Source organism: Heterodontus francisci, chromosome 5 (assembly GCF_036365525.1).
Source record: "Heterodontus francisci isolate sHetFra1 chromosome 5, sHetFra1.hap1, whole genome shotgun sequence".
NCBI lineage: Eukaryota > Metazoa > Chordata > Chondrichthyes > Heterodontiformes > Heterodontidae > Heterodontus > Heterodontus francisci.
This window is the reverse complement of record NC_090375.1, coordinates 193,733,352-193,759,293: the sequence shown is the minus strand read 5'-3', so window position 1 is coordinate 193,759,293 and position 25,942 is coordinate 193,733,352. Positions and strand designations below refer to the sequence as shown.

Below are 25,942 nucleotides of genomic sequence, written 5' to 3'. Positions count from 1 at the left end.
GGCGCAAGGGGGGCAGAGAGGGCGGGCGCAAGGGGGGGCAGAGAGGGCGGGCGCAAGGGGGGGGCAGAGAGGGCGGGCGCAAGGGGGGCAGAGAGGGCGGGCGCAAGGGGGGCAGAGAGGGCGGGCGCAAGGGGGGCAGAGAGGGCGGGCGCAAGGGGGGCAGAGAGGGCGGGCGCAAGGGGGGCAGAGAGGGCGGGCGCAAGGGGGGCAGAGAGGGCGGGCGCAAGGGGGGCAGAGAGGGCGGGCGCAAGGGGGGCAGAGAGGGCGGGCGCAAGGAGGGCAGAGAGGGCGGGCGCAAGGAGGGCAGAGAGGGCGGGCGCAAGGGGGGCAGAGAGGCCGGGCGCAAGGGGGGCAGAGAGGCCGGGCGCAAGGGGGGCAGAGAGGCCGGGCGCAAGGGGGGCAGAGAGGCCGGGCGCAAGGGGGGCAGAGAGGCCGGGCGCAAGGGGGGCAGAGAGGCCGGGCGCAAGGGGGGCAGAGAGGCCGGGCGCAAGGGGGGCAGAGAGGCCGGGCGCAAGGGGGGCAGAAAGGGCGGGCGCAAGGCGGGCAGAGAGAGGAAGACGGTGGGTGAGAGAGAGAGAGAGGGAGAGGGGGTATATTCCAACAGTTACAGTTCATTTTTCTTCCCTATTCCTCTGGCAAAAATACTTGAAAAATAAATCTTGGAGCAATGGTTTTCCAGCTACTAATAAATACTTTGGTAAAAGATATTAACTTTATGTTCTGGACCACAAACAGATGTGACTCCAGGGAAAGAATGATATATTCTGTACATCTTCATTGTCTGGACTTATAATTCATGCTCCATTCACTTCCAGATGTTTCCTCAGCTGTATTCAGTGTGAAAAGGGCTTTTCTGCACTAACAAATGCTAAATTCGCACAATTTCCAAGACAGTATTAGAACACCAGTGAACTTTAGAGAAAATGAGAATGAAACTTTTATTCATGAACACAGTTGTCTGATGCAATTCATCTCCAGTTGGAAAGCTGATTAGGAACGGAGCTGTAAATCATCAGTCTTTACAATCCCAGTAAAGTAGAAATTGAAACAAAGCACCATCCACTGCTGGACTGAAATTACTGTTTGGAAAATACACAGCTCATTACTCAGTGTCGAGTTTTATTGTTCTGAACCTAACCCAATATAAAGTCTTAAATGAAAGAAAATAGTTTAAAAGCAACTCGTCCTGCTGCTTTGCACATTGACAACTTTGGCCTATCAAATGAAGGGTACGTTCTACTTACGGTGTCCAGAGTCTAGGAAAGGCATCAATCTCCTCTTGAGTATATTCATTCAGCCTTCTGGGTACTTGTCGTGGCTGTGGAAGCTCTTCTACCAGGTTCTTAAGAATTTCATCTGGAATCACCTTATGAAATAGAAAAGCAAGGGAAAAAATTTACCAAAGGTTTTGGGCAAATGTTCGGTTTTTGGTATACCGATTTCAAGCTAAGAAGAATATACAATACAAACTGCAGGGATATTAAATTAAAACCTAATATCTTAGGCACATTAAGTAATTTTCTGTTTTCTTTGAATTGAAAAGGCTGGTTGGAAGGGCGCCAAGCACCGAATTTATTGTAGCAACTAGGAGTCAAACAGGACATCACTGCAGGGGTTCCTCAGGGTAGTGTCCGAGGCCCATCCATCTTCAGCTGCTTCATCAATGACCTTCCTTCAATCATAAGGTCAGAAGTGGGGATGTTCGCTGATGATTGCACAATGTTCAACACCATTCGTCACTCCTCAGATACTGAAGCAGTCCGTGTAGAAATGCAGCAAGACCTGGACAATATGCAGGTTTGGGCTGATAATTGGCAAGTAACATTCGCGCCACACAAGTGCCAGGCAATGACCATCTCAAACAAGAGAGAATCTAACCACCTCCCCTCGACATTCAATGGCATTACCATCGCTGAATCCCCCACTATCAGCATTCTAGGGGCTACCATTGACCAGAAACTGAACTTGAGTAGCCATATAAATACCGTGGCTACAAGAGCAGGTCAGAAGCTAGGAATCCTGAGGCGAGTAACTCACCTCCTGACTCCCCAAAGCCTGTCCACCATCGACAGGAGTGTGATGGAATACTCTCCACTTGCCTGGATGGGTGCAGCTCCAACAACACTCAAGAAGCTTGTCACCATCCAGGACAAAGCAGCCCGCTTGATTGGCACCCCATCTACAAACATTCACTCCTTCCACCACGGATGCACAGTGGCAGCAGTGTGTACCATCTACAAGATGCACTGCAGCAATGCACCAAGGCTCCTTAGACAGCACCTTCCAAACCCGCGACCACTACCAACTAGAAGGACAAGGGCAGCAAATGCATGGGAACACCACCACCTGCAAGTTCCCCTCCAAGTCACACACCATCCTGACTTGGAATTATATCACCATTCCTTCACTGTCGCTGGGTCAAAATCCTGGAACTCCCTTCCTAATAGCACTGTGGGTGTACCTACCCCAACTGGACTGCAACGATTCAAGAAGGCAGCTCACCACCACCTTCTCAAGGGCAATTAGGGATTAGCGACGCCCACATCCCATGAATGAATAAAAAAAAATACATTAGCCTCCATTTGTCACTGTTTGTGACACAATCACATAGAACCAAAAACTTATATGAGCCTGCTCACTTTGAGCGGTGGGGTCTATTATTTGAATTGCAGTACAGGCAGAGGCAGTTGGGATAATGGTGGACATTAATTTTTGGTTGTGGCCTTAATATTTGCTTCTCCAAGCCTGCTTCACAAAATAAAATGGGCTAATTTTAGTAGCTGAATCGTAAATCTCCAGATGTACATGTCACTTAAAAAAGCAGCTCCGCACAATGAACCTTGTGTTATTTTTTTTACTAACCCACAATACATCTTGTTCAATATTTTTCCCTTCTTTTAATTCATCACAGGACGTGGGCGCCACTGACAAGGCCAGCATTCATTGTCCATCCTTAACCACCCTTAAGACACAGTGGCTTGAGACACAATTTCAGGAGCTGTAGGTCTGGAGTCGCATGTAGGCCAAACTGGTAAGGGTGGCAGATTTTGTTCCCTAAAGGACGAGTGAACTAGATGGGTTTTTATGACAATTCAGTAGTTTCATGGTAACCATTACTAATACTAGCTTTTCATTCCAGATTTATTATGTCACGACCAATGAATCAGATCAAAGCTCTGTACTCCTGCCACATTTATTTGTGAATAGCAGTGGACAATTAAACGACTAATCGGAGGAGGAGGTTCCACAGACATCCCCATCCTCAATCTTGGGGGAGCCCAGCACATCAGTGCAAAAAACAAGGCTGAAGCATTTGCAACAATTTTCAGCCAGAAGTGCCAAGTGGATGATCCATCTCGGTCTGCTGAGGTGCCCAGCATTACAGATGCTAATCTTCAGCCAATTTGATTCACTCCACATGATATTAAGAAACAGCTGAAGGCACTGGATAAGGCGAAGGCTATGGGCCCTGACAACATCCTGACTGTAGTACTGAAGACTTGTGCTCCAGAACTAGCCGCACCCCTAGCCTAGCTGTTCCAGTACTGCTACAACACTGGCATCTACCCGACAATGTGGAAACTTGCCCAGGTATGTCCTGTGCACAAAAAGCAGGACAAATCTAATCTAGCCAGTTACTGCCCAACCACCTACTCTCATTCAATAGCAGAGTGATGGAAGGTGTCGTTGACAGTGCTATCAAGTGGCACTTACTCAGCAATAACCTGCTCACCGACACTTAGTTTGGGGTCTGCTGGGGAACTCGGCCCCAGACCACATTATAGCCTTGGTTCAAACATGGATAAAGGAACTGAACTCTAGACGTGAAGTGAGAGCGACTGTCCTTGACATGAAGGAAGCATTTGACCGAGTGTGGCATCAAGGAGTCCTAGTAAAATTGAAATCACTGAAAATCAAGGGGAAAACTCTCCACTGGTTGGGGTCATACCTAGCACAAAGGAAGATAGCTGTGGTTGTTGGAACCCAATCATCTCAGCCACGGACTTCTTTGCAGGAGTTCCTCAGGGCAGTGTTCTGGGCTGACCCATCTTCAGCTGCTTCATCATTGATCTTCCTTCCATCATAAGGTCAGAAGTGGGGTTGTTCGCTGATGATTGCATAGTATTCAGTACCATTTGCGACTCCTCAGACACTGAAGCAGTCCATGTCCGCATGCTGCAAGACCTGGACAACATTCAGGCCTGGGCTGATAAGTGGTAAGTGACATTCATGCCACCGAAGTACCAAGCAATGACCATCTCCAACTAGAGAGACTCTAACCATCTCCCCTTGACATTCAACAGCATTACCAATGAATCCGCCACCTTCGACACCATTGACCAGGAGCTTAACTGGACCAGCCATACACATACCCAGCTACAAGAGCAGACCAGAGGTTGGAATTCTACAGGATGTAACTCACGTCCTGACTCCCCAAAGCCTGTCCACCATCTGCAAGGCACAAGTCAGGAGTGTGATGGAATACTCTCACTTGCCTGGATGACTGTGGCTTCAACAACACTCAGGAAGTTTGACACCATCCAGGACAAAGCAGCCGGCTTGATTGGCACCCCATCCACAAACATTCACTCCCTCCACCACCGATGCACAGTGGCAGCAGTGTGTACCATCTACAAGATGCACTGCATCAACTCACCATGCCTTCTTCGACAGCTCCTTCCAAACCCACAACCACTACCACCTAGAAGGAGAAGTGCAGCTGGCGCATGGGACCACCACCATCTCCAAGTTCCCCACCATCCTGACTTGGAAATACATTGCCATTCCTTAACTATGGCTGGGTGAAAAATCTGGAACTCCCTTCCTAACAGCACTGTGGGTGTACCACATGGACAGCAGTGGTTCAAGAAGGCAGCTCACCACCATCTTCTCAAGGGCAATTCGGGATGGGCAATAAATGCTGACCTTGCCAGCGATGCTCACATCCGATGAAACAATAATAAAATCATGCTGCTTGAGAGTTACTCAGTTCCCCTTATTTTTGTGCGCCACTCAAAGACAGTAAGACACCTGTGTGTCTTTTACTAACCAGCATGATAAAATAAAATGCAAGTTAAAGCAGGTTAATAATCATCACAAGTAAAGATTTCTTTTAAACATTTAATCAGTGCAAGAAGAAACACTATATTGCAGGACATTGTGCTATTACAGCAGACGATACAGGAGCAAGTCTACCTGCCAGTAGAAAATGGCAGATTGTTTAAATGGTTCACATGGTGAGAACTGCATCTAAAGTGAGATTTATTGATCTTGAGCTTATTCTGAATTAGTTTGGACAGGTAACAGTAGCAAAATCTCACCAAAAATATCAAACATAAATATGGAACAAATGCTAATATGTTAAATGGTGGGAAAATTCAATGACTGCAGATAATTTAAGAAAATAAAGGGATTTTTCTTTAAAAAGTCAAATAAAGGTAGTAGGATTTACAAAGACTGTTGGAAGGAAAAGTCAACTATGTCCATAAGGAGATGGATTGAACATATGGAGTCTTGGCGAGAACCTTATTCTTCTTGGCATTTTAGTTAAAAATGGGATTTTATGCTTTGCACAGTGTAGATCCAGATGGCCATGTTTCTGTAACTCTTACAGAGCCTCACAGAAATATATTTAAAGATGAACCTAAATATTAAATGTTGTTCTAAAACTCCAGAATGCAGTTGACTATTTTGCAAATCACAAATCTTTTGAAGTGCTTCGCCAATGAAAGATGTTGACAGTTTGATACTTTAATTTTAACTTTAATAATCTTAATTTTGAGGAGAACAGGTACAGAGCTATGCCAACTAAATGGATAAATAAAAGAAAGCCTTCTAGTTGTAAATCAGATAAAGGAAGAAGAATTTCAGAACAGCTACTATCTATCATTTGCTACACACCCACTGCCCTCTCGAGGTCCAGCAGTTTTTATTTTGAAACTCTGTTCACTTCCCTCCCTTCTCCTCCTTCCTCGCCATTGTCCCATTCACCACGTTCCACTCTCCCATCTTCCCTTCTCCAAGCTCTGGTTTCTGCCTGGACTTCAATAAGCATCACAATCATGTACTATGCAGTTCATCTGTGAGCACCTAATACTTTAAAAATTAACACTGAATTTTTATCAAAGATTGCTGTTGTTTGAAGTACAAACTGAGCAAAGCCAGGAGACCTAAATGTAAACTACCTAGTTTTTACAATTTCATGCAAGTAGTTGTTAGAATTAGTGTATAAACTTACTGAACTATATTTCTCATCACAGATAGAATTACACAAAAGAAAATAAACTCATTAATTACCATTTGACCCAGTTTGCATTTGACCAATTGTTTGCACACCAAAAGTGGGGATAAAGGGTGGGTACGCTAATAGGCATGGGACAAGTGGTGCTCCCCAGGGATCTGTTCTGGGGTCTCAACTTTTCAAAATATTTATTAATGATTTGGATGAAGGAATAGAGGGCTGGATTTTGTTCCCAGCCCAATGTTGGATTTCGTGGCCGGAGGGGTGGGGCCAAGAATTGGAGCGACAGGACCCAATCTTCCCAGTGGCGAGGAAGCTCCGTGGTGGCCCCTCCTCCACTCTGCAATGGGACCTTGGATTAAATATTTAAACTACATGTTTGCAATAATTAAAATCTAATCCGCAGCTATCTTACCTACAGTTCCTGATCTTCAGCGCGATGTGCGGTATTCATGTGTCTTCACTTTTCTGTACAGGGAAAGCTGGTGTCACCAAGGTGGGGAAGGGGTGACCTCTGCACTTTGCGTATAGAGAAGGGGGGGTGAAGAAGGGGTCGGCTCCGCGTTATGTTGCACTGTTTTCAGGTCTCGCAGCCTTTTAAAAATGGCGCCAGCACCTGCTCCTGCATCAGGTGAAGGGTATCGCCAATACCGCTCCCGCCACGTGACTGGGGGGAGCGGCTGCCGTGAATATGTAAAGTGGCCGCCCGCTGCAGAATCATGGGTGCGCGGGTCCAGTGGCGGACCATCACCATTTTCTGCACCCGGCGGTGGGACTGCAAAATCCAGCCAAGAGTTGAAAATCCAAGTCTGCAGAGCTAGGAGGTGGAGTTGTGTGGATGGGAGCAGGAAGTTGCAAAGGGACATGGACAGATTGAGTGAGCTGGCTAAACTCTAGCAAATGGAGTTCAATGTGGGCAAGTGTGAGATCATTCACTTAGGACCAAAGAAAGCTAAATGACAGTATTTTCTAAATAGTGAGAAACGAGGAACAATTGGAGCTTTAAGATGGAGAAGGATGGACTTTTGGTAGGTGAGTGTACCAAGGGATATAGAGTAAAGGTACGTAAATGGAGTTGAGGTGCCGATACCTGAATGGCGAAGGCTAGAGGGGCTGAATGGCCTATTCCTGTTCCTATGCCTCTAAAGATTTTAAACCTCAACAAACTAAAGTAATTGATGCCTTGTGGGACACAAACATTTTTTTGTCTCCATTACAATTTTTTTCACCTACCTAGGCCTCTGCTTGGAGGTTGAATTTTTTAAAAATTCTTTCATGGGAAGTGAACATTGCCAGCAAGGCCAGCATTTGTTACCCATCCCTAACTGCCCTCGAGAAGATAGTGGTAAGCCGCCTTCTTGAACTGTTGCGGTTGAAGTGGTGTAGGTACACCCAAAATGTTGTTAAGGACGGAGTTCCAGGATTTTGACTAGTAACAGTGAAGGAATGATGATATAGCTCCAAGTCAGGATGGCTTGGAGGGGAACTTGCAGGCTTAAGTTGGTGGGCTGCTGAGAATCCAGGCACTGGTGCCCACTCTGACTACAAAGACAGCCACATCCAGAGAATTTGGGCCAGGGTCTCTGGCTATGGAGGCCAGGTGGGAGAGTCCCTACTCCACTGCACTTACACTATTGGAGCAGAGGCCTGAGGATTCCGGCCATTCGACTCTTACAGAATACTTCAGAATTCACTCGCATTTAAAAACTGAAAGTAGAAAAAGACTACAATATCTGCAATTGTATACCAAAAGCATTATCAGTCTATAGCTGCAGTTTTTAAATTCACAAACCCTATGGAGCAATTATAATCAAAATAAACATTTAACCACAAAGAATTTGCTGCTCTAGAGGCCAGTAATTCTATAGATGTGTCGCGGCATAAAGGGATAGAGTTTCCGGTTTTGGTGCAGTTGGTAATTGGGTGCAAATTGTTACCCAAATAGTTTTCAGAAGCGTTTTTCCTCCCAAATTTCAGTTCAACTTCATGTGCACACCACCGAACACAAAACCTGCCATGAGCTAGCACAATCGGGCAGTGTTTTACAATGTAATTTAAGAAAAAAAATGCGCTTTAAAAAAAAAAATTCCTTGATATATTTAAGAGTGGTAACCTGAAGTTTGATTAATACTGCTGAAAATGGGTTTATCACAAGAAATAGGCATTTTAATCAGTGACTAATCCGTCAACTGACAGTAACATGATGTTAAATAATTGAAAATAATTTAAAAATATATAGTAGAAATTCCTACTTATATTGGGGGCACAGTAGTTAGTTTCTCAGTAAATTTAAAAAAAAATTAAATGTTTTTAAAATGTGCCTATTAGTGTCCTTGAGCCCAAATGATCCAGCTACATAGTTACAGCCTCCTGGAAGGCCTAAGAGCAAATGCAATTAGCAGTGGAAACCTCTCATGATGATTAATTTAATCCAGTGCAGGGCCTGCTTCCAACGTAATGATTTTTTAAACTCACACAAACAATTGCAGAAACTCAGTTTGTGTTGACTATAACTTGCGATTAAAATTCTGCAATCTCTTGCTCTGGTTTCATCAATTTTGGATGAATTGCACCGAGAAAATCAGCATGGAAACACCAGGCCCAAGGTTCAAAGGGGATAGGATCTACTTGTCAAAATACTTCCAATTGCAGTCGTTGCTCTATCTTTCAACTTGAGGCATGTTAACAAGTCAATACAGCACAGCAAGGTGTTTTATTGGTCTGTGTGGCAAACTTAATTTTGGAGTCATCACACATTCATGAACAAATGCAGTTTAAAAAAAATTACATATTAAACTCCAAAGCATTAAATCATTAAAATTATTGAACTACTTATGCAGCTCCCTAAATTTATTAAGCATTTGGATAGTTTCTATCCTTTAGAAAACAAAATAATACTTTGACCACTTGTATGTTGCAGATATATAGAATAGAGACCTGCATAGTGAGATGCAATGATTTGATTTAGCTTTCTCCTTTGATCATTTTTTTCTGCCAATTTTCCCTCTTATTCACCTCTCCTGAAGGTTGACTCCTTGCTGAGTTAAGTTTCCTCTCCTAACATGTTTATGTGGTCGGTTTTCACGTTTGAGTCACCTACTAACTGGACAGTGAGTGTTGACAGGCTACCTGATCACTGGAAGGATCACAGCTGAGCCTAGTGCTGCCTCTTGATGGCCACGTACTTGCAGGCCCTCATTTGAATATTTTCTTTAAAAATTGAAAATGTAAAACTTTTATGATGCGTTTTCATTGAAAGCTTCTTTTAATTTTTTCCAGGATCTTTATTGAAAGCTAACAGTGACTCGTGGGCAGGTTTTACATCATTATGCAGTGATTTAGTGGCCATCATTCCTGAAGAGTATTGCATTTACAAACTGCTCTGCTATCCAAATGTCGTCATTACCATTCACCAATGCAATGCAAAAAGAGTCATAGCCAAGGATGCCCAAATATGGGAATGGCTTACACACATTTTGTATATAGTTGGACCATGGTTATAGTTAAGTTGTCTATCACATTATTTTTAACCAGGGTCCCTTAAAATCTTAAATGGAAAACATTAATAAAAGACACAGATTAAATTAATGCTATTGCAGCAATTTTAGCTACAGCTAACACAGAGGATAACGCATAAACCAGTAGGTTCATCAAGCCTGTTCCTTCCATAGGCCACATACAATCTATCCAATCAGGGACGTTACTTCATCCACTTAATCAAAGCAGAACTGTCCACAAATACACTCTAATCTAAAAAGCAATCAAGCAAAATGCTAGAACAATTATCCATCCTTAGACCTCCACTATTCAGTTATGCACTGCCCTCAACAGATCATAAACCTCGTCCAGAGCATGCACAGGAACTACTTTGTGCCTTGGAGTCTTTCCCTCTATATTTATTTCCAAAACCTTCAATGCTGATCCCAACCAAATACATATAAAGCATTTTAAAAAAAGGGAGTTAATTGACAAAGCATCAACTGCTTTTGGCTGGGAATATGTCCCACAAATCCATGTTTCTGAAGATGGCTCACTTTGTCAGTGAAATCTATGCCCACTTTCCCCCCTACCCCACAGCAGTTCTCTTTTCACAGACTGTATGTTAGCCATGGCTTAAGGATTGCACTCTCGCTTCTGGGTCTGTGGTTCAAGAGTCACTGCGGAGACCTGAGCAATTAAATAATCTCGGCTGACAATCCAGTACAGTACCACGGGAAAACTACACTGTTGGAGGTACTATCTTTTGGATGAGACAATAAACCGAGGCCCTGTCTGCCCTTTCAGGTGGATGAAAAAGATCCCATGCCACTACTTCGAAGAGGACCAGGGAGTTCTCCCCGGTGTCCAGGCCAATATTTATCCCTCAAACAAATCTCACTAAAAACAGGTTACCTGGTAATTATCATATTGCTGTTTGTGGGAACTTGCTGTGCTCAAATTGGCCGCTGTGATTCCTACTGTACAACAGTGACTACACTTCAAAACTGTAATTGGTTGAGCATCTTTCTTTCCATAAAATAGGCACCTATATCTCTTAGCATTTAAAGACCTAGATCATGTCTCTCCTCAATATTTACTTCAATAAAAATAAGTGCAGTTCTGCATGTCTCTCAAACCGCAAGTCTTTGAATTGTCCTTGCTCTTTTCTGAAACTTCGCCAGGATCTTTTAAGAAGGCACGATATCTGTAATTGTACGCAATCTCAACTGCACAGTGCCTTTTGACATTTTTTTTTAATGTGTATGCAAATCTAAAGAAACCAGTTATAAATATCTGTCCTCTTTGCAGTACTTCTGCCTAAGTCAAAATATATTCACTGCAGAGAATTTTAAGAGCCAGGAGAATATATTCCATCAAGCAATATTAAATGGAAATTTACATCCTTCAACTGTTCACTGGAATAAAAATCATGTTTTTTTTAAAAAAGTAGGTCCATTCCATTCTAAAGTTCTTTTCCAGTGAAGGGCATTTATGCATGTTTTCAATTACAGAATATTTTCATAAGCAGCATTAGGTAAAATATGTACTATATGCTGGAATATAATAAAGGAAATGAAGACCAATTGTTTCTGAATTTGCTTTTGACTTATTCCTCCCTTTAAACAAACGTAAGCACTAGTCTCCACGTGTCCTTTGGTTATTGGGTCAACAAACTAATAAGCCTCAGATGCTGCTGAAATTTGCTGGCAGTACAGGCAGCCTTTGTTCAGCTTAAACTAGCTTGCAATGGAACAGAGCGGAATGTCAGCATCTTGCTATTTTGCCTGTCCCCGTGACACCAGGGCAGACCGCATTTACTCTCCATTTATGACGTAGAAACACTTCCACCAGTCTGTTGTTGCCTGAGATATGAAATAGTTCCCATTTATATCCTGTGGCACAGGCTTGGACAATGGCAGCAGCACCAGAACTGCAGTGCAAACATTAAAAAAAGCCGCATCTTCTCAAAATTGGTCAACGTGACATTAAAGCACTTCTCTAAAGCAATCATGCATATTTTTCATTGTGGAAGTGACCCCCCCCCCACCCCCCCAACCACCATGATATCAGAGGAAGATGTGCACAAGCTGCAGCTATGCTTGCTGCCAGCAGCACTCTGCTCTTAGAGGCATATTACTCTGATTGGTTTATATCACCAGGGCCTTCAAAAGGCAGTGCTGCAACATAAATGGACTAAGTGGGGGCTAAAAATCCACAAGAGTAGCTGGATTTAAAAAAAAATTAAGACACTTGTAAAACTTTGAGATTGGGAACTCAGCTCAGAACAGCCAGCTCTGCAAAATTATCAGCTCACATCAAATGGGAGCACTCTCAACAAAGGAGATACTACTTAACAGTAAACATTATCGGCTAAATTTGGATGTTTAATAGAGAAAATAAAAATTGATGCCTCAAACACATACCTCATCGGGGAAGAGGTGTAACCTTTGCATCATGGTTCTTCGATGAAGATTCTTTGGCAGCATACCATAGATAGCCAATTTTACAATCTGCAACAAAAATACACCACTGAAACGCCAACCACATTATTAATTATAACCTTTTGTGACCAGGTTTAACAAAACCTAAAAAAATTTCATCTCAAGATTAAGGGTCGAGTTTTCAAAAGCAAATTTTTTTTACTCGTTCGGGGATATGGGCTTCGCTGGCTAGGTTTATTGCCCATCACTAACTGCCCTTCAGAAGGTGGTGGTGAGCTGCCTACTTGAACTGCTGCATTCTTTGGGGTGTAGGTACACCAGGGTGTAGGTACACCCTTCCCAGCACCCCGTCGCACCCCCCTCCCTCCACCCCCTTCCCCTGCACCCCCCCACCCCCTTACAGCCCCCTTCCCAGCTCCCCCTCGCACCCCCCTCCCTCGCATCCCCTCCTCCCACTGGCATCATCCTACACCTGCGTAGGGGCCCTAACAACCCCACTGCCTTGTGGGCGTCTCGGGAGAGACCAAGGCTAAGGGAGTAAACCCTAACAGAAAATCCGGAGCGGAACCCCGTAGGCGGTCATGTGTCACCTTTGGCATGTTTCCGGCAGTTCCTGCACGTCGTGCTCTGCACTCCTTTGGACCCTACCAGAAAGGCCGAGAGGGGGGTTTTGACGACTGGGCAACTCTCAACCTCCATAAATTCACCCAGGCATGCGCCATGGAGAGGTCACTCCATAGTTGCCTCACAGCGACTGAAACAACACGGTAGGCAGCAGTTACGAGTTATAAGTCCAGATAAACTGGCATAGAAACTGGGCGCCACGGGTTGCCTTTGTCGGTGGGAGACGTCATCGCACCTCACTGGACAGCTACTGCCTGCCTCAAACCGGGCAGCCTCCGGTCAATAAGGTTCTGTCCCGCCACAGTCTACCTGCTTCAATGGGTGCTTGGAGCTCAGGGTCATTGCCCGAAAGGTGGACTGAAACACCGCACCAAACAACACGAAAAAAGGAAAGAAGGTACCAGCCCTTCACTTTGCAAGCTGGAACGTCAGAACTATGTGTCCTGGCCTGTCGGAAGACCTTACACAAATCAACGATTCTCGGAAGACCGCCATCATTAACAACGAGCTCAGTAGACTCAATGCAGACATTGCAGCACTTCAGGAGACACGCCTCCCCGCGAGTGGATCTCTAGCAGAGCAAGACAACACCTTCTTCTGGCAGGGCAGGGATCCTGAAGAACCAAGACAGCATGGAGTGAGCTTCGCCATCAGAAACTCCTTGCTCAGCATGATAGAGCCTCCCTCAAATGGCTCGGATCGCATACTGTCCATCCGACTGCTCACCACCTCTGGCCCAGTACACCTACTCAACATCTATGCTCCAACACTCTGCTCCCCACCTGAAGCTAAAGACCAGTTCTACGAGGAACTCCATAACATCATTAGCAGCATCCCCATAACCGAACACCTATTCCTGCTGGGGGACTTTAATGCCAGGGTTGGGGCCGACCATGACTCATGGCCCTTCTGCCTTGGGCGCTATGGCGTTGGAAGGATGAATGAGAACGGGCAGAGACTGCTTGAGTTGTGTACCTATCATAACCTCTTCATCACCAACTCGTTCTTTCACACTAAACCCTGTCACCGGGTTTCATGGAGGCACCCAAGATTGCGTCGTTGGCACCAGCTAGACCTCATTGTCACAAGGCGAGCCGCCTTAAACAGTGTTCAAATCACACACAGCTTCCACAGTGTGGATTGCGACACTGACCACTCCCTGGTGTGCAGCAAGGTTAGACTCAGACCAAAGAAGTTGCATCACTCCAAGCAGAAGGGCCACCCATGCATCAACACGAGCAGATTTTCTCACCCACAGGTGTTACAAAAATTTCCAAATTCACTTGTGTCAGCCCTTCAAAACACTCCCACAGGGGATGCTGAGACCAAGTGGGCCCACATCAGAGACGCCATCTATGAGTCAGCTTTGACCACCTACGGCAAAAGTGCGAGGAGAAATGCAGACTGGTTTCAATCTCATAATGAAGAGCTGGAACCTGTCATGGCCGCTAAGCGCATTGCACTGTTGAACTACAAGAAAGCCCCCAGCGAGTTAACATCCGTAGCACTTAAAGCAGCCAGAAGCACTGCACAAAGAACAGCCAGGCGCTGCGCAAACGACTACTGACAACACCTATGCAGTCATATTCAGCTGGCCCCAGACACCGGAAACATCAGAGGAATGTATGATGGTATTAAGAGAGCTCTTGGGCCAACCATCAAGAAGATCGCCCCCCTCAAATCTAAATCGGGGGACATAATCACTGACCAACGCAAACAAATGGACCGCTGGGTTGAGCACTACCTAGAACTGTACTCCAGGGAGAATGTTGTCACTGAGACCGCCCTCAATGCAGCCCAGCCTCTACCAGCTGGACATACAGCCAACCAAATCGGAACTCAGTGATGCCATTGATCCTCTAGTCAGCGGAAAAGCCCCTGGGAAGGACAGCATTACCCCTGAAATAATCAAGAGTGCCAAACCTGCTATACTCTCAGCACTACATGAACTACTATGCCTGTGCTGGGACGAGGGAGCAGTACCTCAGGACATGCGCGATGCCAATATCATCACCCTCTATAAAAACAAAGGTGACCGCGGTGACTGCAACCACTACCGTGGAATCTCCCTGCTCAGCATAGTGGGGAAAGTCTTTGCTCGAGTCGCTCTGAACAGACTCCAGAAGCTGGCCAAGCACGTCTACCCTGAGGCACAGTGTGGCTTTCGTGCAGAGAGATCGACCGTTGACATGCTGTTCTCCCTTCGTCAGATACAGGAGAAATGCCGCGAACAACAGATGCCCCTCCACATTGCTTTCATTGATCTCACCAAAGCCTTTGACCTCGTCAGCAGACATGGTCTCTTCAGACTACTAGAAAAGATTGGATGTCCACCAAAGCTACTAAGTATCATCACCTCATTCCATGACAATATGAAAGGCACAATTCAACATGGTGGCTCCTCATCAGACCCCTTTCCTATCCTGAGTGGCGTGAAACAGGGCTGTGTTCTCGCACCCACACTTTTTGGGATTTTCTTCTCCCTGCTGCTCTCACATGCGTTCAAGTCTTTGGAAGAAGGAATTTTCCTCCACACAAGATCAGGTGGCAAGTTGTTCAACCTTGCCCGTCTAAGAGCGAAGTCCAAAGTACGGAAAGTCCTCATCAGGGAACTCCTCTTTGCTGACGATGCTGCTTTAACATCTCACACTGAAGAGTGCCTGCAGAGTCTCATCGACAGGTTTGCGGCTGCCTGCAATGAATTTGACCTAACCATCAGCCTCAAGAAAACGAACATCATGGGGCAGGACGTCAGAAATGCGCCATCCATCAATATTGGCGACCACGCTCTGGAAGTGGTTCAAGAGTTCACCTGCCTAGGCTCAACTATCACCAGTAACCTGTCTCTAGATGCAGAAATCAACAAGTGCATGGGAAAGGCTTCCACTGCTATGTCCAGACTGGCCAAGAGAGTGTGGGAAAATGGCGCACTGACACGGAACACAAAAGTCCGAGTGTATCAAGCCTGTGTCCTCAGTACCTTGCTCTATTGCAGCGAGGCCTGGACAACGTATGTCAGCCAAGAGCGACGTCTCAATTCATTCCATCTTCACCGCCTTCGGAGAATACTTGGCATCAGGTGGCAGGACCGTATCTCCAACACAGAAGTCCTCGAGGCGGCCAACATCCCCAGCTTATACACACTACTGAGTCAGCGGCGCTTGAGATGGCTTGGCCACGTGAGCCGCATGGAAGATGGCAGGATCCCCAAGGACACGTTGTACAGCGAGCTCGTCATACTCGTCACTGGTATCAGACCCACCGGCCGTCCATGTCTCCGCTTGAAAGACGTCTGCAAACCCGACATGAAGTCCTGTGACATTGATCACAAGTCGTGGGAGTCAGTTGCCAGCGTTCACCAGAGCTGGCAGGCAGCTATAAAGGCGGGGCTAAAGTGTGGCGAGTCGAAGAGACTTAGCAGTTGGCAGGAAAAAAGAGAGGCGCAAGGGAAGAGCCAGCTGTGTAACAGCCCCGACAATCACATTTTTCTGCAGCACCTGTGGAATAGCCTGTCACTCTAGAATTGGCCTTTATAGCCACTCCAGGCACTGCTCCACACACCACTGACCACCTCCAGGCGCTTACCCATTGTCTCTCGAGATAAGGAGGCCAAAGAAAGAAGGTACACCAACAGTACTGCTAGGAAGGGAGTTCCAGGATTTTGACCCAGTGACAACGAAGGAACGGCGAAACAGCTCCACATCAGGATCTTGTGTGGCTTGGAGGGCAACTTGCAGGTGGTGGTGTTCCCATGCATTTGCTGCCCTTGTCCTTCTAGGTGGTAGAGGTCATGGGTTTGGAAGGTGCTGTTGAAGGAGTTTTGCTGAGTTGCTGCAGTGCATTTTTTAGATGGTACACACTGCTGCCACTGTGCATCGGTGGTGAAGGGACTGAATCTTGAGGGTTGTGAATGGGTGCCAATCAAGCAGGTTGCTTTGTCCTGGATGGTGTTCAGCTTCGAGTGTTGTTGGAGATGCACTCATGAAGACAGGTGGACAGTATTGTCTCACACTCCTGAACTGTGCCTTGTAGATGGTGGACAGGCTTTGGGGAGTCAGGAGGCGAGTTACTCGCCGCAAAATTCCTAGCCTCTGACCTGCTCTTGTAGACACAGCATTTATGTGGCTGGTCCAGTTCGATTTCTGGTCAATAGTGACCCTCAGGATGTTGATATTGGGGTATTCAGCAATCGTAATGCAGCTAAAATGTAAAGGGGAGATGGTTAGATTCTCCCTTGTTGGAGATGGCCATTGCCTGGCACTTGTGTGGCATAAATGTTACTTGCCACTTATCAGCTCAAGCCTGGATGTTGTCCAGGTCTTGCTGTATATGGACACGGGCTGCTTCAGTATCTGAGGAGTCACGAATGGTGCTGAACCTTGCGTAATCATCAGTGAACATCCCCACTTCTGACCTTATGCTGGAGCGAAGGTCATTGATAAAGCAGCTGAAGATGGTTGGGCCTAGGACATTACCCACAGGAACTCCTTCACTGATGTCCTTGGACTGAGATGATTGACTTTCAACAACCACAACCATCTTCCTTTCAGCTAGCTTTGACTCCAACCAGTGGAGATTTTTCCACCCGATTTCCATTGATTCCAGTTTTGCTAAGGCTCCTTGATGCCATACTCGGTCAAATGCTGCCTCAATGTCAAGGGCAGTCACTCTCACCTCACCTTTACTCAGGTGAACAGAACACTTTTGCGAACTTTACTGTGCTATTTCCTGCATTTGGATTTGACAAAGTTAGGGTATGAACACATTACGCAAGACTGACCTGCGCTCATACCATACACTGAAATGTTCCAGTGCGCTGTTCAGATTATATTAATAGATTTTATTTGAAACCTGCAGCAGTAAAACAGTTCTCTGAACCTAGTTATGAGCAATGGTGTAAGCTTCTGAAAAGGGTAGTTTTAAAGCAAAAAGAAGCCTAACAAGGTTTAACAAGGCTGTGGTTGCTCTACCCTTTCCACTCTTTTCCCCATTTTACGCAGGTCAGTATCTGATTCACGCAGCCTTCCTACATCTTGATAAATGGTTTTTAATACAACAAAAGCTGCACATCCTTCTCACAAGCTTTAATGGCTTCATGAAATTTTATTTCTGTTAACTTACTGCATTATCATATTTATATAAAAAAAAAACCTCAATCTTTCTTGGGATGTTTATGACTGGAGAAAAGGACGTCTAGATTTAACAGGTCATGTATACAATAAAAGGAATATTTATTAAAAAAACCTATATTCCAAGCACAATTACTACAATCAAAAAATAAATATAATTGACTGCCCTGAATTGACTCCCTTGGTTCAAAAGACTTCCCAAAACTAGGGAATGTTAACCTTGCTATTTAACCAGTTACTGCACTTTAAAGGTAACTGCATGCAGTGCTACATAATTATTGTTTTTCTTTCCCCAGTTTTTGTTTTAAAATTGATAATGGTTAAAAGTGCAAGGTACCAAGAGTTCGTAAAGGCTCCAATGGCACAATGTAAAACAACACCCTGTTTAAGTGAGTGAAGTGCTGACATATTACCAAAATCATTTTAAGCTGAAATAATAATAGAATTAGCAAGAGTTTAATTTGCTATACAGTTGGAGAGTCAGAACAGGAAGGGAAAGCGGACATATAAATGCAGCAGGAAACTGAGAAGACACAAACAGAAATTCCAGAATGAGTAACTAGACAAGGATCGACAGTGCACATATTTCCCCAGCACTTGTATGGATCCTTTGACTTATTGACACAGGGCACAGTTAGAGAATGAAACAAGAGTAGAACAGAAACAGACAATGCTGGAAACACTCAGCAGGTCAGTCAGCATCTGTGGAGAGAACAGATGAGTTAATGGTTCATGTGTGGACCCTATGTCAGACCTGAAATGTTAACTCATCAGTTCTCTGCGCAGATGTTGACTGGCCTGTTGAGTGTTTCCAGGACACTTAAATACCTGCCTTTTGTGAATAGCACTGAGGGCAGCAAGAGATTTTTTTTTTTTACTTTAGTCATTTAGTAGTACAGAACTTGAGTATTGCTGAAAATAGAGACATGTTGTCAAAGCTTTTATCTTGCACTCATCAGGAAAATCTGCAAGAAAAACCAATGAAAGGGAAAACTACTACTTATACGGCATGAGAAGAGAGTGCTGATTGGCTGGCAAGTGGACTCTGATTGGTAGAGGTGTTGCCATGGAGAATGCACCAGTTATTGTTTTCCCTTATATTGGTTATTCTTGCAAATTGTCCTGATGAGTGCAGGACGAAAAGTTTTTTTTTACTTTACAGATAAAATTAAAACAAATAAAACAATTGAAAGTCCTTAATTTAAAAAAATGTATTTCTCAACATTTTAATCTTGCAAGCTTTTTACATCTGTTATGTCAACTATACAGAGTTTATTGAAAAGGAAAGAGCTTATATTTTTCTGCTCGCTAACTACAATATTACCCAATTCATAGCCAACTAGTTACAAGACAAAAGGGATGAAATCAGTGCCAGCAACCTAGTGTCCTACCAATAAATCACTCACCACAGAGGGAAAATATACTGTTCCTAATATTAAACAAAATAACTGTACACATAAATTTCTACAGATGTTGGGTAAAGAATTATAGTTGTAACTTATTGAGGGATGCTTAACTTAATTTCTTGTCTACAACATTCCTACCTCAGTTTATCATTTGGGTAAATTCTGTGATGGCTCAAATGTTTTGACTTTGGTGTTCTTTCCCCTTGTGAGGAGACTACATTTTAATCTGACCACCACCAATAGACGGTACTAATGGATATTAAAAAGGCATCACAGATTCTAGGGTTTATTATCAGTAACCGACTTTTAAAGATTAAATAAAAACAAAATGAAAACAAAGGAATACTTGAAGGTTCTTTTCCAGTTTGTACAGGATCGTGGAGAACATTAATCAGCAGATTAATAATACCTACGTGGCATCATGCTCTCAAAAGTGTGGCACTCTTTGCCAGAAATGGAGTTAAAATTGGATTTGTATGTGACAACCCTGACAATCAAATGGGACTGATAAAATATTCATTTATTTTAAATTTGTTCAGTTATGGAAAGAAAATATTAACCTTAATTTAAAGTATATTACAAATTCCTACCTCAAACTCGAAAGCTCGCTATTGCTTTGACTTTATATGGATTTTTATTGTGATGCACACTCTAGTATTAATATAAGCTTCCCCTATTGGATTGTTGATCCACTAAATTTTTGGTCTCTTGACAAATGTAATCCTGATTCACGAGGTTTTAATGAGCTGCTTTGTCACAGACCGACTATTCCATTAAGACCCTTGACCATTCCTTTGAAACCCTGGACCATTGACTGCATTGACTGATACAGTTTTTTTACTGTGCGCATAATGTATACAAGTTGAAAGATTTTATTACTACTCTGTAACAAAATACCAATCCTCAATTTCATTTCCTCTCTCTTCTTAGGGCCACTTTGACTACAGTTTATGTAAGAAGGCAACATCAGGTGATGCATCTCAGACATTTCTCCCCTTTGCTTCAAGGGGAAAGAGCTTTCCTTGAGTTTCACTGAAAGTGTAAAGGAACTCATCGTGTGGAGGACTGTGCAGAGAGAATGATATACTAACATTCCATGGCATGGTACATTTGTGCAAGAATGTGGCAATCTACAGAAATACTAAACAGCACAACTGTTCATCATCTGTCCAACAATGAATAGGTTAAACCCTGGCATTGATAAACAGTTTTTTGCTTAAAATATGGAACATTTCAGAAATGTGTAATGAAACAGCTTTTCCACAGCTGACAACTGATTTGTGATGTCTCCTTGTGTGACCTAGGTCATTGGCAGCTTTTTTGCTGCTGATGTAACATGTTTTCTCAAAAGGTTTCCACAACTTCCAAAAAAATATACACAAAAGAGACCAGTCCTCAGAAAAAAGTACAAATGTAGTCCGCATGCTTTGATGAACTTTAAATGTGGAGGACAAAATAAAAGAATTCACACTGAAAGAGAAGTAAAATTTTTATTGTGTCACATGTGGCTAAGAGATAATTTTACTATTTTTGGTTTTGAGCCAGTTAAACAAAACATCACAATCTCAATAATTTAGAGTACTAATGTTGAACTAAAGCATTTTTATTTTAAAACTTCACAGCTATCTGATTTAGCAAATCTGTTTTGTACAGCTCCTATTACAATCTAGGTTGAAACACTCAGTGCAGTACTGAGGATGTGCTGAACTGCTGGAGGTGCAGTCTTGCAGGTGAGATGTAAAACCGAGGCTGCCATTTGCTCTCTCAGGTGAGTATGAAAGATCCCATAGCACTATTATTTCGACGAGAGCAGGGCAGTTCGCCCTGGTTCCTGGTGAACATTTATCCCTCAACCAACATCACTAAAGAAAAGATTATGTGGTTATTATGACATTGCTGTTTCTAGGACCTTGCTATGTGCAAATTGGCTGCTGTATTTCCCACATCATAACAGTGACGACGCGTCAAAAGTACTTCACTGGCTGCTAAGTGCTTTGGGATGAATTTAGGTTGTGAAAGATGCCATATAAATGCAAGCCTTTCTTTCTTTTACACACAGGACAATATGAATCATGCAGCATTGGCTGCCAAATCGTCTTCTGTTATGGCTTGCTCATTGACACAGGAGCATCATAAAAATTACAAAGCAAATTGGAGCACAGGGTGTTCACAAAATCAATGGCCTGTAAAGAATCTTTTCATTATATCCAGTGACAGTTACAGGGAAACAGCACACCCAAGTGTCCAGTTCCAGATTACAAGTACAAGCGGATAATTTTAACATATAGCTGCACAGGTCAAGGCTATCATGCATAGATGGATTTCAGAGAAATAGGATGTAAATTCCTGCATATCAATAAATAGCAGTGAGGTAGCAATGCAACTGTTATGTTATACTGAAGGGGTTTCACTGTATGCAGAAAACAATATGACAAATTTGTTAGGAAAACCCTATAGAAAACCCTAGTGTGACACATTAATTTCATCGGTTGGAAACTTACCGTAGACCTTTAATGGGAAAATACTACAAGTTAACTTTTAAAAAAACTAGCAGCCAAGATGGCCACTGCAATTTATATTTGAAACACCAGGAGACTGGACTGGAGACAAAGAATCCAACAAGAAGCCCAGCTAGAACAGTGCTTTGGCTAACTGAGTAGATTAGCCAGATGATTGTTGTTAGTGAGCCATGCAAAGTCATCCTGAAGCATTCATAAGTGGAGACGTCCCTCCAGGGGAGGTACACACTGGCAACCCCACCTAAGAGGAGTTTTCGATTTTAGACTTTGGACCTCATTAAAAAACAAAGGGATTGACAGAACCATGTGACTGCCTGCTCTTCTCTGAAGAAACTGGAAGTTTTATCACACAGACAGCAGACAAGCAGTAACTGAGTATACAGCAACAAAGCAGGTGGCTGTTCCCCTGTGTGTGTGTGTGTGTGCGCGCGTGTGTGTGTCTCTCTCTCCCTCCCCAGAAAATATTAAGGAAAGAACCTGCCGCGACTGGGGACCCTCCAAGCCTTCAGACCGTTAGAGCCAGCAACCAGGAGAACAGAATCAACTGCCAAGTCTGCCTTCAGGAAAACTCGGAGCCAAGCAAGCCAAACAACTTTAACCAGCGAGGACTTCAACAATGTTTGTATTACCTGGATTTTGGAAGGTTAAGGGGTAATTTGATTAAAGTTTTCAAGATATTAAGGGGAACAGATAGGGTAGATACAGAGAAACTATTTCTGCTAATTGGGGAGTCTAGACTCTAGACTGGCATAGTTCAAAAATTAGAGTCAGATCTTAAAAGAGGGAAATTAGGAAACATTCCTACACACAAAGGGCTGAATTTTAAGACCCCTCCAGAGATGGACAGGGTGGTGCGGGGGCCCATTAAATAGCAAGGGAATGTGCGGAGGTGGAGTGCCCATTACCTTCCCAATGTCATTCAATTTTGCCAGGAACTGCCCAGAGGCCAATTGAGTCCCTTAAGTGGCCATTAAATGGCTACTTAAGGGCCTCTTCTCAGTGCTGCTGGTATTTTACTAGTGGCTGGCGAGAGCCCCGCCACATTGGGAGGCTGCCCATAACACCAGATGGCCTCCCTGCAGGCTGGGGGTGTGGGGTGGGCCTCTCGCTTGGGCAAGCAGTGGCCCACTGAGCATCCCTGGTGGCAAAGGCTGCCCCTGTGCCAACATGCCACCATCAACAATCACCCCCCTCGCCAAGGACTGCCTGACTGACCTTGGCGAGCCCGCCCCACTTAACTGCTCTCTGGGGCTCCAGCGCTGCTCCTGGTCCCAGCCTTACTGCAGTCCTGCTCCCAGTGGCGCTGCTGGGTCTGCTGAGTCGGATTGGCCGGCAGCTCTTGGAGGTGAGGTCCCTGTCAGTTCCAGGCAGTCAACTGCCTGAACACCGTAAAACGTGGCCGGGGGTCCCTCAGATAATCAAGGCAGGGTTCCCCCCTGCCTTTCTTGCCCAGCATCGGGACCCCCTTCACCTGCATAAAATCCAGCCCAAAGGGTGGTAAAAGTTTGGAACTTCCTTCTGCAAAAGGCAAATGATGCGAGATCAATTGCTAACCTTAATTCTGAAATTGATAGATTTTTATTAACCAAAGATATTAAGGGGCAAAGGTGGGTTATATGGAGTTAGGTCACAGATTAGACATGATCTCATTGAATGGAGTAACAGGCTCGGGGGCCAGATGGCCTCCTCCTGTTCCTAAGATCCAAAAGGCAAAGGCAACTATTCACACCCGAGTGGCATTTTTGCATAGCGAGTGTTGACCGTGAAGGGCATCACAACACAGCCCAATCCTTTACTTAAGTGCTGTCCACACATGCACAGTGCTAGAGGGGGAAATCTCCGAATTGCAAGCAGGAGCAGGCATGCTGGCCAGTTTTATTTCTCCTTTACTGGCTCAACTTAACTCCACCAGTTAACTGGTTAACTCAGCAAAGGCCAAAGATTGAATCTGGAATTCTCCTGTTTTGTATGGCTCAGCATCAAACTACAGCGTATTTACCTACAGAAGCATACATGTAGGGCTGAATTTTTGTTCCAGGGTCCGATCCTGATGCTGGGCTGAAATCCAGGTCGTGAATCCGGAAATGCCGGTGGTGGGACCCTGGAAGGGATTTGAGGAGGTGGACAATTAAGACGCAGCTTCTGGGAGCCCTGTCCAATTAAGGACGGCGGGCAGGTTCCTGAGGCTGGAGGGAGCTCTGGCACTGAAACATCAGCAAGTAGGAGCTGCTGAAGTCGGTAGGCTGCACCTCCATTCCCTGTGGCCGGCAACAAATGTGGGAAATAGGGACCAAAAGAGGTCCGGCTGTCAGCCAGGAGGCCACAGTAACCGACACTGCCACTGGCGTCTTCCCCATTGAATGGAGCCTCTGGCTCCAAACGTTACCCAGCCTGCTGCCTAATAGGCTACCTGCTGAGGCTGAGTGGGTAACAAGCCCCACCGTCACCTTGCCTCCTGCAGAATTCCATGGAGGTGGGAACATATCGCAGAGCTGGCCTGGCGGGAATTTCCTCCCGTTTTCGCCCCCCTCCCCCCCCCCCAACCGTCTCCAGATCCACTTCCACGGGCCCTTGAAAATCCGGCCCATTGTTTCTTATGAGTACAGGATCTTTGTAGCTCTGAAAATATCAGTTTTTTCCCCCAAGTTGCTCTATATACAGCACTACATTTTTTGTACGGGTACACAGCTATTTTATAAAAGCAACAGAGCGGGGGGGGGGGGGGGGGCTACTGCGTCTGTATTTATTATATCTTCGGAATAAAGTAGCTGAACACATCAATTAAAATTTGACCCAAGGATAAAATGTACGGTAGAAACTTCGATATACTTACTGCTATTGGGTCCTTCTGATGCAGTTGGGCAGCTGTCACTTGCTTAAATCCACCAGGATAACTGAAATTAAAATTGCACTTCAAATTTCTGAGGTACTTCATTCTAAGCTTTTAGTATTAAAAATCTTAAGTAACTAACGATTTTAGAAATTCAGAAATGTTTCAATTTTCTTCTATTTAGCATTCTGTAATATTGATTTAGACCATTCATTTAGATCTTCATCAAAGAGAAGACACGACGAAGGCTCAAAAGACTAGGAAGCGATTGAAGTAAAGAAGGAGGTGAGGTAGTAGCAAATTTGACTTTCAAAGTCCATGGGCTGTAGGAGGAAGCGAATATTGAGGGAGTTTTTTTGGCCAATGTGGAGAGAGTTAATAAATATATGAAATAAATAAGCCTTAAACTATAATCTTTATTTGCTTTTACTAATTTCCTACTTACCCACTGTGAGATGAGTACACCTTCTGTTCCCACTTATTTCCAGAGAATGCAATGTGCCTTGTATTGACCACTACAACATGGTCTCCACAGTCACCTGAAAGTAAGTTCAGCAGGTTACTCAGTGGGAAATTGCTATTCCATTAGCCTTTTTCTTCAACTCCCCTAAAGGAGAGACACAGGCATACTGTAAAAGTTGAGATTAAGACATATTGCTGGCACCAAGAAAACAACTTGGCTCGACATAGCATATATATTATTTGCCCAAACATTCCTCTGCAGAAAGTCAGCAGATGTTGTAGGAAAGAAAACCTATTTAATCTGGCTATTGAGAACATAAACAAATTCAGAGTCTGTTGAAAACCACAACAATTTGGAGTTGTAACATTCACAGGAAGAGTTGTGCTCGCATTTCAAAAGCTTTCCTGAGGCTAAACGATTACAATAATTTTTTATGCTACTGGTACAATCAGGTTGAATATTCTGATGCCAGGCAAACTCAGGGCTTTGATAGAACTCGGTTTGCCTTCGTTTTAATTAAGTATCTGCAATATGAACATTACCATCCTGCTCCATAGGCAAATCATCGATTATCTGGGTTACCACTACACCCAAAGGGTATACACCACAATAAAACCAGTAATCTCTGGCCAGAATTTACAGCAGCAATTTAACCTGGGGAGAACATGGAGACTGCTACTGGATATAGGCAGTCAATAAGTCAAAAGGTTACCTGCATTGATGCATCGTTGCTATGTTATAAATGCATGTGAATGCTGCAGTATCAATCTTTTGACAGAGCAAATACTGCATGGCAGGATATTGCTACA

General features: G+C 44.3%; 1 protein-coding gene across 3 annotated transcripts in view; it reads right to left on the bottom strand.

Moving 5' to 3' along the window:
- Positions 1-25,942, bottom strand: part of mrpl13 (mitochondrial ribosomal protein L13) — a 107,946-nt gene that overhangs the window by 45,761 nt on the left and 36,243 nt on the right. Inside the window, exons 3-6 of one of the 3 annotated variants that reach the window (XM_068030998.1) lie at positions 25,116-25,209; positions 24,674-24,734; positions 12,145-12,231; positions 1,245-1,366 (exon numbers count right to left, since the gene is read on the bottom strand). In XM_068030998.1, the coding sequence (XP_067887099.1) occupies positions 1,245-1,366; positions 12,145-12,231; positions 24,674-24,734; positions 25,116-25,209 (364 nt within the window). Of the gene's footprint in view, positions 1-1,240; positions 1,367-12,144; positions 12,232-24,673; positions 24,735-25,115; positions 25,210-25,942 lie in introns of those variants that run through there. The other 2 variants (XM_068031000.1, XM_068031001.1) reach the window with 2 other exon arrangements.